General features: G+C 46.5%; 1 protein-coding gene across 1 annotated transcript in view; it reads right to left on the bottom strand.

The window, feature by feature from the left end:
• Positions 1–506: 506 nt before the first annotated feature.
• The window catches only part of LOC311121018 (choline/ethanolamine transporter flvcr2b-like), a gene marked incomplete at its 5' end in the record, with an annotated part of 43,197 nt that continues 29,352 nt past the window's right edge, over positions 507–14,351 (bottom strand). Inside the window, 3 exons of the mRNA XM_084195560.1 lie at positions 507–2,504; positions 3,772–3,903; positions 9,574–9,629. Coding sequence (XP_084051686.1) covers positions 3,823–3,903; positions 9,574–9,629 — 137 coding nt within the window. The remainder of the gene's footprint in view (positions 2,505–3,771; positions 3,904–9,573; positions 9,630–14,351) is intronic.

Genomic DNA, 14,351 nt, shown 5'->3' on the forward strand with positions numbered 1-14,351 from the left:
ACCCCCAAGCCATAAGACTCCTGAACAGCTAATCATGGCTACCCGGACTATTTGCACTGCCCCCCCACCCCATCCTTTTTACGCTGCTGCTACTCTGTTAGGTATTTATGCATAGTCACTTTAACTCTACCCACATGTACATATTACCTCAACTACCTCAACTAGCCGGTGCCCCCGCACATTGACTCTGCAACGGTACCCCCCTGTATATATAGCCTCCCTACTGTCACTTTATTTTACTTCTGCTCTTCTTTTCTCAACACTTTTTTTGTTGTTGTTTTTATTCTTACTTTTTTTGTTTAAAATAAATGCACTGTTGGTTAAGGGCTGTAAGTAAGCATTTCACTGTAATGTCTGCACCTGTTGTATTCGGCGCATGTGACCAATAAAATTTGATTTGATTTGATTTGATTTAGTAACATCTGACAAAAATATCTAAAAACACTGAAGCAGCGAACTTTGTGAAGACCAATACTTGTGTCATTCTCAAAACTTTTGACCACGACTGTACTTTAGGAAACCATTCTTTATTTCAACAGAGACACGTCACATCTATTTAACAAACATTTTACAGAAAATCATGGACTGTTATACAAAACTATAATCAGTTATGTGTTTCTATAAAAAAAACAAATACTTCATAGATATAGGTAGTATAAAATGACCTTAGAAAAATACTCTACCCTTCATTAATGTGACACAATAATGTACCCATCTTCTTTTACATCAATTGATCATTTTGCAATCAATCAGTATTTGTAAAAAACATTTCTCCAAGATATTTGTGCATTCTTTCAAATATGATTAAAAAAAAACAGTTTCTGTTTTAACGACAAAGAACAGCAAAAACAAAAACCGTAAAGCTCAACGGATAGGCTACATATTGAAAACTGATATGTTACATGTCTTTGTGGTAGTTTTAGTAATGCTTCGATGCAACTGAAACCTTAAAAAAGGACAAGTTTGCTTTTTGACAGCTAAATCTCAAAATTTTCCCCACTTGTTTTTGAGAAAATTACACCAAACCAGCGATTCACTTCCTCATCCTTGTTGTGTAGTACGGGGGCTCTGGAAAAAAAATAAGAAACAATGCGCCAAAAACACCCAAATACGTCCTTTTAGAAATCGTTAGATGTTGTACAGATGACATTGTGTCATTCCGAACTTTATCCGCCATTTTGTGCAACTAGAGCAGTTTCCCCCATCCAGCTGTTCCATTCATGCTGCTAGAATGGACTGCTAGATGTGTCGCTTCAGTCGCCACAAAATGAAATATAATGTTGCGGATGAAGTTCGGAATGACACAATTTCATCTGTACAACATCTAATGATTTCTAAAAGGACGTATTTGGGTGTTTTTGGCGCATTGGTTTGTTTTTTCAGAGCCCCCGTACTGCACAACGAGGATGAGGCAGTGAATCGCTGGTTGGGGGAAGTAAAATGTTTTATTTAAAAAACAAAAATCACAAAAAGTGTCTAGAACCTCAAAACTTTAGATTTGTTATTAAAAAAGCTAAATTGTACTTTAAGAGAAAGAAAAATCATAGCTGGTGTTTAATTGAATATTGTAGATGTATATGTACTGAGTTTACCAAAAATTAGGAACACCTTCCTAATATTGAGTTGCACCCCCCTTTTGCCCTCAGAACAGCCTCAATTTGTCGGGGCATGGACTCTACAAGGTGTCGAAAGCGTTCCACAGGGATGCTGGGCCCATGTTGACTCCAATGCTTCCTACAGTTGTCTCAAGTTGACTGGATGTCCTTTGGGTGGTGGACCATTCTTGAAACACACAGGAAACTGTTGAGCGTGAAAAACCCAGCAGCGTTGCAGTTCTTGACACAAACTGGTGTGCCTGGTACCTAATACCATACCCAGTTCAAAGGCACTTAAATCTTGTCTCCCCCATTCACCCTCTGAATGGCACACATACACAATCCATGTCTCAATTGTCTCAAGGCTTAAAAATCCTTCTTTAACCTGTCTCCTCCCCTTCATCTACACTGATCGAAGTGGATTTAAATAGTGACATCAATAAGGGATCATAGCTTTCACCTGGTCAGTCTATGTTATGGAAGTGTCCTTAAAGTGTTGTATCCTCAGTGTCTACTGTAAAACGGCAGTATTATTTGTGCTAATTTTGGACAGTAAAAAATGTAATTGATTAGATATGACATTATAAATAATACAGAAATAATATTTGTTGTTGCATAAATAGTGGATGTCTTATTGGACGGTGTTAAAGGTGAAGTGGTCATAAACACTTCCTGATTGTGCTCCTCCCCTAAACTTCACCTTCTACAGGGCGGGAGATGCTGGTGATTTACTGTGTGTGTGTGTGTGTGTGTGTGTGTGTGTGTGTGTGTGTGTCTGTGTGTGTGTGTGTCTGTGTGTGTGTGTGTGTGTGTGTGTGTGTGTGTCCAGCAGATCGTCCGTCTCTAAAACCTGCTTCCTTTGAGGACTGCGGAGGCAGGGGGGTTCCCATCCTCGGGATCTGAAGGGACCTGTCATCAAAACAATCAGTCAATCACGTTACAGCTTTAAGACGATCCTGATTAGGGTTGCAAAGTTCTGGTAACTTTCTCAAAATTTCCAGGTTTTCCAGAAATCCTGCTTATTCCCTTCTGATTCCAGGAATCTTACAACCAGGATTTCTGGAAACATACATTTTTTGGGAAACCGGAATTTTGCAACCCTAATAAACCTGATGCAAACAATATTACAAGAACAAGCAGACCAACTGTGAGTATCCATGGCAACATAACGAAAAAATAACTAAAAAGGCACAAATAAACATAATACGCTACATAAATACAAGGATATACACTGAGTGCACAAAACATTAGGAACACCTGCTCTTTCCATGACATACCAGGGCTATTCAACTCTTACCATAAGAGGTACGGAGCCTGCTGGTTTCATGTCCTACCTAATAATTAATTGCACCCACCTGTTGTCTCAGGTCTAAGTCAGTCCCTGATTAGAGGGGAACAATTAAGAAATGCAATGGAACTGGCTTCGAGGTCCAGAGTTGAGTTTGAGGGACAGACTGACCAGGTGAATCCAGGTGAAAGCTATGATCCCTCATTAATGTCACCTGTTAAACCCACTTCAATCAGTGTAGATGAAGGGGAGGAGACAGGTTAAAGAAGGAACTGCAACTTGATAACTGTGGGAAGCATTGGAGTCAACATGTGCCAGCATCCCTGTGGAACGCATTTTGACAACTCGTAGAGTCCATGCCCCCGACAAACAGGTTGTTATGAGGGCAAAAAGGGGTTGCAACTCAATATTAGGAAGGTGTTCTTAATGTTTGGTACACTCAGTGTAATAAAGAAAAACACTACAAACATCAGTTATCACATACATCTTAATATACCCAGAAATACTACACATGAAATACTCCAGAAGCTGTGGAATCTGGTGGAAAGTGAAGACAGAAGGAGAAGAGGATCGAGATGCGAGGGGTGAAAGGTCAGGGAAAAGCTTCCCATCACTTAGATCATCTGAAGCCCATTTTAGCCAATAAGACTAAACGAAAGATGATCTTAGTAATAAAAAAGCTTTCCAGGAAATCTCAACCCCTGGTCAAAAGTGAAAGCGGTACAGATAGAGTGAATCCTATCTTCCATGCACTAATGTCAAACGGGGAGACTCAATTCTAATCCGATTTAAGCAGAAGTTAGGATTCACCCCCCTTAGAGAATAATGGACAAGCGTGTGGACAGAGAAGCGTGTGGTGATTGTTGGCTCGATTGGCCGTGCCCCTACCTTGGCCCGTCTGAGGTTCGAGCTAAGAGCGTAGGGGTTAGGGGTTAGTGATCAAGCCTGAGAAGAATCAGAAGGGCTGTCCGGTCTCTTGATTAGAGCCGTGGCACCGTAGTCCTGCTGCTGTCCGTCCGTCTGGAACATACAGCCTTTTTTATTGACCTTTATTTACCGTCAGGGGTTAATAAAGTACTATGTTATCATCTCTGTCGGGAAGAAAACCTTGTGTCTTTTCAGGAAAAGGAAAATAAAATCCATGTTTGACCATTAATGAACATAGATTTATGAAACTTCAGAAGTTATCTTGAATACTTTTACTTGGTCCTAGACTAGAGTCATGAAATGTTCAGATTACATTGCGTTGAGTTACTACTTTCAATACATTGAAACAATTTTTTTTAAAAGGGGCCAAAATGGAGATACAAGGTTTTCTTCAGACAGCGACGTTATCTTAATTTACCAGGTTTGTCTGTTGACGTCAAAACACCTATTTTTAAAAAGGGAGATCTGGCTGTCAAAAGACTCCATCCCAAATGGCATGCTAGTCTGAGGTCTGGGAGCACATGGGGGCAAAGGTCGAGAATGACGCGTTCTTCAACCCCTCAATCAGCCCAAGGTCTTGTCAATCGCATCACTGCTCTAGCTCATGGCTAACGCTATCAACTATCTGACTATAATATATCTGTCTATAATATATTTACATTTACGTCATTTAGCAGACGCTCTTATCCAGAGCGACTTACAAATTGGTGCATTCAACTTATGATAGCCAGTGGGACAAACACTTTATTTTTATTAAATGTTTTATGGGGGGTGGGGGAAGAAGGATTACTTTTATACTATTCCAGGTATTCCTTAAAGAGGTAGGGTTTCAAGTGTCTCCGGAAGGATATCTCTCCTCTCTGCACAGGCCATACAAACGCTTCACACGGCGTGGCTGCTGCCACTCTAATCTGGTAGCGACCCACGTGGAGTTCCAGGTCTCCGGTAGCCTCTGGAACTGCCGTTCTGCGGCCAACAAGGCAGAGTTAATCTCAGCCTATGCCACCCTCCAGTCCCTCGACTTCTTGGCGCTGACGGAAACATGGATTATCACAGAAAACACTGCTACTCCTACTGCTCTTTCCTCGTCTGATCATGTGTTCTCGCATACCCCGAGAGCATCTGGTCATCGCGGCGGTGGCACAGGAATCCTCATCTCTCCTAAGTGGACATTCTCTCTTTTCCCCCTGACCCATCTGTCTATCTCCTCATTTGAATTCCATGCTGTCACAGTCACTAGCCCATTCAAGCTTAACATCCTTGTCATTTATCGCCCTCCAGGTTCCCTTGGAGAGTTCATCAATGAGCTTGACGCCTTGATAAGTTCCTTTCCTGAGGATGGCTCACCCCTCACAGTTCTGGGTGACTTTAACCTCCCTACGTCTGCCTTTGACTCATTTCTCTCTGCCTCCTTCTTTCCACTCCTCTCCTCTTTTGACCTCACCCTCTCACCGTCCCCCCCTACTCACAAGGCAGGCAATACGCTTGACCTCATCTTTACTAGATGCTGTTCTTCTACTAATCTCACTGCAACTCCCCTCCAAGTCTCCGACCACTACTTTGTATCCTTTTCTCTCTCGCTCTCCTCCAACACTACTCACTCTGCCCCTACTCAGATGGTAATGTGCCGTCGCAACCTTCGCTCTCTCTCTCCCGCTACTCTCTCCTCTTCCATCCTATCATCTCTTCCCTCTGCTAAATCCTTCTCCCTCCAATCTCCTGATTCTGCCTGCTCAACCCTCCTCTCCTCCCTCTCTGAATCTTTTGACTCTCTATGTCCCCTATCCTCCCAGCCGGCTCGGTCCTCCCCTCCTGCTCCGTGGCTTGATGACTCATTGCGAGCTCACAGAACAGGGCTCCGGGCAGCCGAGCGGAAATGGAAGAAAACTAGACTCCCTGCGGACCTGGCATCTTTCCACTCCCTCCTCTCTACATTCTCTTCCTCCGTTTCTGCTGCTAAAGCCACTTTCTACCACTCTAAATTTCAAGCCTCTGCCTCTAACCCTAGGAAGCTCTTTGCCACCTTCTCCTCCCTGCTGTATCCTCCTCCTCCTCCCCCTCCCTCCTCCCTCTCTGTGGATTTTGAAAAGAAGGTTGACGACATCCGATCCTCATTTATTAAGTCAAATGACACCGCTGGTCCTGCTCACACTGCCCTACCCTATGCTTTGACTTCTTTCTCCCCTCTCTCTCCAGATACGGCCGGCCGCCCAACAACCTGCCCGCTTGACCCGACCCCCTCCTCTCTTCTCCAGACCATTTCCGGAGACCTTCTCCCTTACCTCACCTCGCTCATCAACTCATCCTTCTCCGCTGGCTATGTCCCTTCCATCTTCAAGAAAGCGAGAGTTGCACCCCTCCTCAAAAAACCTACACTCGATCCCTCCGATGTCAACAACTACAGACCAGTATCCCTTCTTTCTTTTCTCTCCAAAACTCTTGAGCGTGCCGTCTATAGCCAACTCTCCTGCTATCTCTCTCAGAATGACCTTCTTGATCCAAACCAGTCAGGTTTCAAGACTGGTCATTCAACTGAGACTGCTCTTCTCTGTGTCACGGAGGCTCTCCGCACTGCTAAAGCTAACTCTCTCTCCTCTGCTCTCATCCTTCTAGACCTATCTGCTGCCTTTGATACTGTGAACCATCAGATCCTCCTCTCCGCCCTCTCCGAGTTGGGCATCTCCGGCGTGGCTCACTCTTGGATTGCGTCCTACCTGACAGGTCGCTCCTACCAGGTGGCGTGGCGAGAATGTGTCTCCGCACCACATGCTCTCACCACTGGTGTCCCCCAGGGCTCAGTTCTAGGCCCTCTCCTATTCTCTCTATACACCAAGTCACTTGGCTCTGTCATATCCTCACATGGCCTCTCCTATCATTGCTACGCAGACGACACACAATTAATCTTCTCCTTTCCCCCTTCTGATAACCAAGTGGTGAATCACATCTCTGTATGTCTGGCAGACATATGAGTGTGGATGTCGGATCACCACCTCAAGCTGAACCTCGGCAAGACGGAGCTGCTCTTCCTCCCGGGGAAGGACTGCCCGCTCCATGATCTCGCCATCACGGTTGACAACTCTGTTGTGTCCTCCTCCCAGAGTGCAAAGAACCTTGGCGTGACCCTGGACAACACCCTGTCGTTCTCCGCTAACATCAAAGCAGTGACCCGATCCTGTAGGTTCATGCTCTACAACATTCGCAGAGTACGACCCTACCTTACACAGGAAGCGGCACAGGTCCTAATCCAGGCACTTGTCATCTCCCGTCTGGATTACTGCAACTCGCTGTTGGCTGGGTTCAGTGCCTGTGCCATTAAACCCCTACAACTCATCCAGAATGCCGCAGCCCGTCTGGTGTTCAACCTTCCCAAGTTCTCTCACGTCATCCCGCTCCTCCGCACACTCCACTGGCTTCCAGTTGAAGCTCGCATCTGCTACAAGCCCATGGTGCTTGCCTACGGAGCTGTGAGGGGAACGGCACCTCCTTACCTTCAGGCTCTGATCAGTCCCTACACCCAAACGAGGGCATTGCGTTCTTCCACCTCTGACCTGCTGGCCCCCCTACCTCTGCGGAAGCACAGTTCCCGCTCAGCCCGGTCAAAACTGTTCGCTGCTCTGGCACCCCAATGGTGGAACAAGCTCCCCCACGACGCCAGGACAGCGGAGTCACTGACCACCTTCCGGAGACACTTGAAACCCCACCTCTTTAAGGAATACCTGGAATAGGATAAAAGTAATCCTTCTACCCCCCCCCCACCCAAAATAAATAATAATAATAATAAAAAACACATAAAAATAAATAAACAAAAATAAAAATAAAACAACTATATATATATATATAAAACAAATAAATTAAAAACACTAAAAAATAAATGTTTTTAACATTTGAAAGAAATTTACAAAATATAATAATAATAAAAAAATACAAAATAAAATGGTAAAGTGGTTGTCCCACTGGTTATCGTAAGGTGAATGCACCAATTTGTAAATCGCTCTGGATTAGAGCGTCTGCTAAATGACGTAAATGTAAATGTAATAATGTTTCCATATCTTACACTACTCATCTCATATGTATATACTGTATTCTATTCTATAATATTCTACTGTATCTTAGTCCATGCCGCTCTGTCATTGCTTGTCCATATATGTATATATTCTTAAATCCCATTCCTTACTAGTTTTGTGTGTATTGGGTATATGTTGTGAAATTGTTAGATATTACTTGTTAGATATTACTGCACTGTCGGAGCTAGAAGCACAAGCATTTCGCTACACCTGCTATAACATCTGCTAAACACGTGTATGTGACAAATAAAATGTGATTTGATTTGTTCTAAAACTTTTGACCGGTAGTGTAATGTGATATTTCAGGTGTTTATTTGTTAAACATTTGCAAAAATGTATAAAAACCTGTTTTTGCTTTGTCATTATGGGGTATTGTGTGTAGATTGGTGAGGGGAAAAAACGATTTAATCCATTTTAGAATAAGGCTGTAACGTAACAAAATGTGGAAAATGTCAAGGGGTCTGAATACTTTCCGAAGGCGCTGTTCATAGAATCTCTTTCTTGCTTTCCCGGACTTCCCCTTCCTGACCTTACTTCCTTCTTTCGCTTTCACTTCCCCTTCTTGACCTTACTTCCTGTCTTTAGCTTTCACTTCCCCTTCCTGACCTTACTTCCTGTCTTTAGCTTTCACTTCCCCTTCCTGACCTTACTTCCTGTCTTTAGCTTTCACTTTCCCTTCCTGACCTTACTTCCTGTCTTTAGCTTTCACTTCCCCTTCCTGACCTTACTTCCTGTCTTTAGCTTTCACTTCCCCTTCCTGACCTTACTTCCTGTCTTTAGCTTTCACTTCCCCTTCCTGACCTTACTTCCTGTCTTTCGTCTTCCGCTCACAGCAATGTTACCAGAGGTGAGACAAGCATGTGATGATACGATGCAATAGATACAGTCTCAATACAATGGTCAAAAATAATAATGGCAACTAATGATTTCAGTCAATGGATGTTAATGTACAATGGAAATGGCATCGGTCTGTATGATGAACTATTTCTCCTGTAAGTCAGAAGTCATCAAATTTGACCTCACTAAACCTATATTTGTATTGTTTTCTAAGTTGTATCGTGCCTGTCTGTTACGTATATATATGGTAAGGTATTATTTACAGACAGACAGAGACAACAGAGGACATCAGACAGACAGACAGAGACAACAGAGGACATCAGACAGACAGACATATACAACAGAGGACATCAGACAGACAGACATATACAACAGAGGACATCAGACAGACAGACAGAGACAACAGAGGACATCAGACAGACAGAGACAACAGAGGACATCAGACAGACAGACAGAGACAACAGAGGACATCAGACAGACAGACAGAGATAACAGAGGACATCAGACAGACAGACATAGACAACAGAGGACATCAGACAGACAGACATAGACAACAGAGGACATCAGACAGACAGACAGACAGACAGACAGACAGAGACAACAGAGGACATCAGACAGACAGACAGAGGACAACAGACAGACAGAGACAGCAAAAGACTGTTAGGTGACTTTGGGAGCATACTGCACACCAGAAATACACAGCTACATGGATACAGATTTCTCTCTCTCTCACACACACACACACACACACACACACACACACACACACACACACACACACACACACACACACACACACACACACACACACACACACACACACACACAGCCCTAATCCCCCCCCCCCTTCACCCATACTTACAGCTGCCGTGGCCAACTGGTTGGCCTTCTGTCTCTGCAGGTCTGACTTAATGAAGCCTGGAGAGAAGAAATACATTTCTTAGAAAGTGGACATACTGTACATGTTTAGGGTTCGTGTAAGACTAGTGAGGTGTGTGGGAGCCATTTTGATGCCTGTCTCCAACAAATGACCTTTCAGCAGACCCCTCTATACCAATCCATGATCAGGTTTTCTACAGTTTAGGTCAGTGGTGTCAAACTCCTTCCATGGAGGGCTGTGTGTCTGCTGTTTTGTTATTTCCTTTCAAATGTGAGTCAAATGAAGACCTAGACAACCAGGGGAGGGGGGTTTAACTAATCAGTGACCTAGACAACCAGGGGACGGGGGATTCTAACTAATCAGTGACCTAGACAACCAGGGGAGGGGGGTTTCTAACTAATCAGTGACCTAGACAACCAGGGGAGGGGGGTTTAACTAATCAGTGACCTAGACAACCAGGGGACGGGGGATTGTAACTAATCAGTGACCTAGACAACCAGGGGAGGGGGGATTCTAACTAATCAGTGACCTAGACAACCAGGGGAGGGGGGTTTAACTAATCAGTGACCTAAACAACCAGGGGAGGGGGGTTTCTAACTAATCAGTGACCTAGACAACCAGGGGAGGGGGGATTCTAACTAATCAGTGGCCTAGACAACCAGGGGAGGGGGGATTCTAACTAATCAGTGACCTAGACAACCAGGGGAGGGGGGATTCTAACTAATCAGTGGCCTAGACAACCAGGGGAGGGGGGTTTAACTAATCAGTGACCTAGACAACCAGGGGAGGGGGGTTTCTAACTAATCAGTGGCCTTAATTAATCAATAAAGAACAAGGGAGGAGTGAAAACCTGCAGACACTCGTCCCTCGAGGAGCTTGACACACGTGGTCTAGGTGAATAAATGACTTGTTACACTGGGGTCAAATGGCATGAAGGAATATTCCGTTGCAAAGACAGTAGGGTTCAGCTTCCACTAGGGGGCACTCTAACACAATGACGGACCATACAGTATCTTCCACTAGGGGGCACTCTAACACAATGACAGACCATATAGTATCTTCCACTAGGGGGCACTCTAACACAATGACAGACCATATAGTATCTTCCACTAGGGGGCACTCTAACACAATGACAGACCATACAGTTTCTTCCACTAGGGGGCACTCTAACACAATGACAGACCATACAGTTTCTTCCACTGGGGGGGGGGGGGGGGGGGGCACTCTAACACAATGACAGACCATACAGTATCTTCCACTAGGGGGCACTCTAACACAATGACAGACCATACAGTTTCTTCCACTGGGGGGGGGGGGGGGGGCACTCTAACACAATGACAGACCATACAGTATCTTCCACTAGGGGGCACTCTAACACAATGACAGACCATACAGTATGAATGGTGACCCACAGCTGTGCTGACCCACTTCATGAACATAATCATCTAGCCGCTCTCATGTAGGTGAACTTGGCCTTCAGCCCTGGTCTGCAGTAGCCGAGTAACACAGTACCCCTCTAGATTGGCCCTTAATCCTTCTAGTCCCATCATTAACAGTCGGGTCAACAGCAATCCTTCTAGTCCCATCATTAACAGTCAGGTCAACAGCAACCCTTCTAGTCCCATCATTAACAGTCAGGTCAACAGCAACCCTTCTAGTCCCATCATTAACAGTCGGGTCAACAGCAATCCTTCTAGTCACATCATTAACAGTCGGGTCAACAGCAATCCTTCTAGTCACATCATTAACAGTCGGGTCAACAGCAACCCTTCTAGTCACATCATTAACAGTCGGGTCAACAGCAACCCTTCTAGTCCCATCATTAACAGTCGGGTCAACAGCAATCCTTCTAGTCACATCATTAACAGTCGGGTCAACAGCAATCCTTCTAGTCCCATCATTAACAGTCGGGTCAACAGCAATCCTTCTAGTCCCATCATTAACAGTCGGGTCAACAGCAATCCTTCTAGTCCCATCATTAACAGTCGGGTCAACAGCAATCCTTCTAGTCCCATCATTAACAGTCGGGTCAACAGCAATCCTTCTAGTCCCATCATTAACAGTCGGGTCAACAGCAATCCTTCTAGTCACATCATTAACAGTCGGGTCAACAGCAATCCTTCTAGTCACATCATTAACAGTCGGGTCAATAGCAATCCTTCTAGTCACATCATTAACAGTCGGGTCAATAGTTGGGTCATCTAGAGTTCTCTCTCAGTCCTGGAGTTCAGTAGCCAACGTCTGCAACCCAAATGGCACCTTTTTCCCTATACAGTGCACTACTTTTGACCAGAGTCCATATAGGCAGTGCACTACATAGGGAATAGGGTGCCATTTGGTACACAGTCAATATTTTTTTTTTTTTAAAGGAGTGACACATTGCGCTCTCTCTCTCTCTCTCTCTCTCTCTCTCTCTCCCTCTCCCCTCCCCCCCCCCCCCCCCACACTGGGGAGAAAGTAGCAAGATAGCATGTGAGGTGCTGTGTATGTATCCTGCTACTGCTTGAAAACTTCAAATAATACAGTTAAGTTGTTACACAGTAACCACGACGACATAAACAAATTCTAAGAACTCAAGATTTTGTAGGAATACATTATTGCACCATAACAAAACCCATGTTCTATATCGTGGAGCTCCGCCCCATAGGGGAGCTCTGCTCCTAGTGGTTTACCCTCTGCCCTACGGCAGAAACAGCCTGAAGCAAAATTATGCACACACCTGTCAGCCAATGGGAGCACAGGTGCCCCTATATAAAGGGACCCGTTCCCTCAATCTGCCTCCCATTATCTTCAGCGACTGGACTAGAATTGAAGAAGCCATAGAAGACTCAGGAAGATTTCGTCGTTGATATCCAGCCATCAACGTCTTCCAGTATGAGCACACCAGGGAAATTCCCACCCCCAAAAGCCCTTTTTAGGGCTCTATGTCGATGCACCGACATGGCAGCTACGGACCCCCACGACCTTTGTTTCGTGTGCTTGGGACCGCAGCATGCTAAGGACGGTCTCGGCAACCCTCCTAACTGCGCCTCCTGCGCCCTCCTTCCTATGAAGGAGAGGAAGCAGCGTTGGGCGTTCTTTAGAGAGGACGTCCCTCTAGAGGATGTATTGTCCACTCTCGCCTCTGCTTCAGAGGCGTCGACGGACAGTGCTGGCTCAGAGGACGACAAGGAGGGCGCAGAGATGGATATCCCAGTGGGACAATCCGGAGCTCTGGCGCCAGCTTTCAAGACCCCCTTTCCCTTGGAGAGCGCGAGGTCTGAAGGTTCCTTATACGATGACGACATGGGCTCTGTGAGATCAGAAGCCCTGTCCTTCGCGGCAGCCTCTCTGCGTTCGGACTTTCCCGAACTCATTGAGAAGGCGGCTAATCGACTGGAGATAGCGCTGCCCCCAGCTCCCCTTCCTGTGGAAGTGGACCTGATGGAAGGCGGCCCCTACTCCAAGCCAAGGAGGGCGGCTGAGCCTATGGCTCCAGCCATGCCTTCCCTTGGCAAATATGTCGAGGGCTCGTGGGGTTCACCTCTGGCGGCGCGTTCGCCGGCCAGAGCGTATATCCCATTCACCAGAGTGGCCGGTAATGAGTGGGCGGCTAAGGGAATCCCTAGGCTCGAAGGCACCATGGCGGCGTACTTGGTGCCAGGTTCGAGTCCCTGGGCAGCCTCCAAGAAGGCCACCCTGCCAGCACAAAGGGACAGGCTCACAGCACAGCTGGCTGAGAAGTCCTTCACGCTGGGAGCCCAGGGCGTGTCAGCGGCGAATAACATCGCCCTCCTCGCGGCCTCCCTATCCCGTCTCACAACGGGTAGGTCTGAGTTGACCGGCGAGGAAATCGAGGAGGCGTCCAGGATTTCCGGGGCCATCCTCCATCTGACGCAAGCTGTGGCAATTTGCGCAGGCAGGACCATGGCCACCTCGGTGGTCACAGAGCGTCACCTGTGGCTGTCCATGACGGCCATGAAGGAGACCGACAGAGCCTCCTTGCTCAACGCTCCCGTCTCCAGCGAGGGCCTATTTGGGGTCGCTGTGAAAGACGCAACAGAGCGTATCGCCAAATTGGATGAGGAGAGGAAGCACCTGGCCAAACATCTGCCATTGGCAATGAAGGCCAGCAGAGCCCCAGCTACTCCGTCCACCTCCAACGCCCCCAGTAGAGCTACAGGGAGGCGACGGGCCAGGCGACAGGCGTCCACCACAGGCAGCAAGAGAGCGGGTTCGGCCCCTCCAGCAGCGACAGTGGCAGCGACGGTCCCGCCGGCGAGGGAGGTCGTCGTCAAGCCGGCCTGGCAGCACCAGAAGGTCTCCCAAAAGAGGCGGCACCAATGACGAGGCGAGGGGGAGAGGACGGAAGACGGCTCGGCGCAAGACGCAATTGAGCCTACTGTTCCCCCCCACCCCACTGTTCAGGGCGTGGAGGGTGTGTTTTCTGGTTATGTGAATAAAGAGCTGGTTCTCACTGACATTGTCAAAGAAGGACATTTATTCCATAACGTACTACAGAACACTTCACGTTCTATGGTTTTCCCTCACCATCCTGAGTGTAGCTCAACCCACCAAGAGTGCGTAGTTGAGCGCATTCAGGAGAGGAAAAGGGAAAAGGTAGCAAGGCGCAGCCTTAGCTCACTTAATAAAGATCTTTTACTACAGACTCCTAGGAGTTCTGTAGTAAAGGTCTCACACAGCAGGCAGCTGTCTCTGTCCCAATGTGACATGAAGACGCAGCCGCTAGCCGGGAATGACGCCTTGCTGCAGGCTAATGC

This window comes from Coregonus lavaretus, assembly GCF_964263955.1.
Source record: "Coregonus lavaretus genome assembly, contig: HAP1_SCAFFOLD_1459, whole genome shotgun sequence".
Classification (NCBI taxonomy): domain Eukaryota; kingdom Metazoa; phylum Chordata; class Actinopteri; order Salmoniformes; family Salmonidae; genus Coregonus; species Coregonus lavaretus.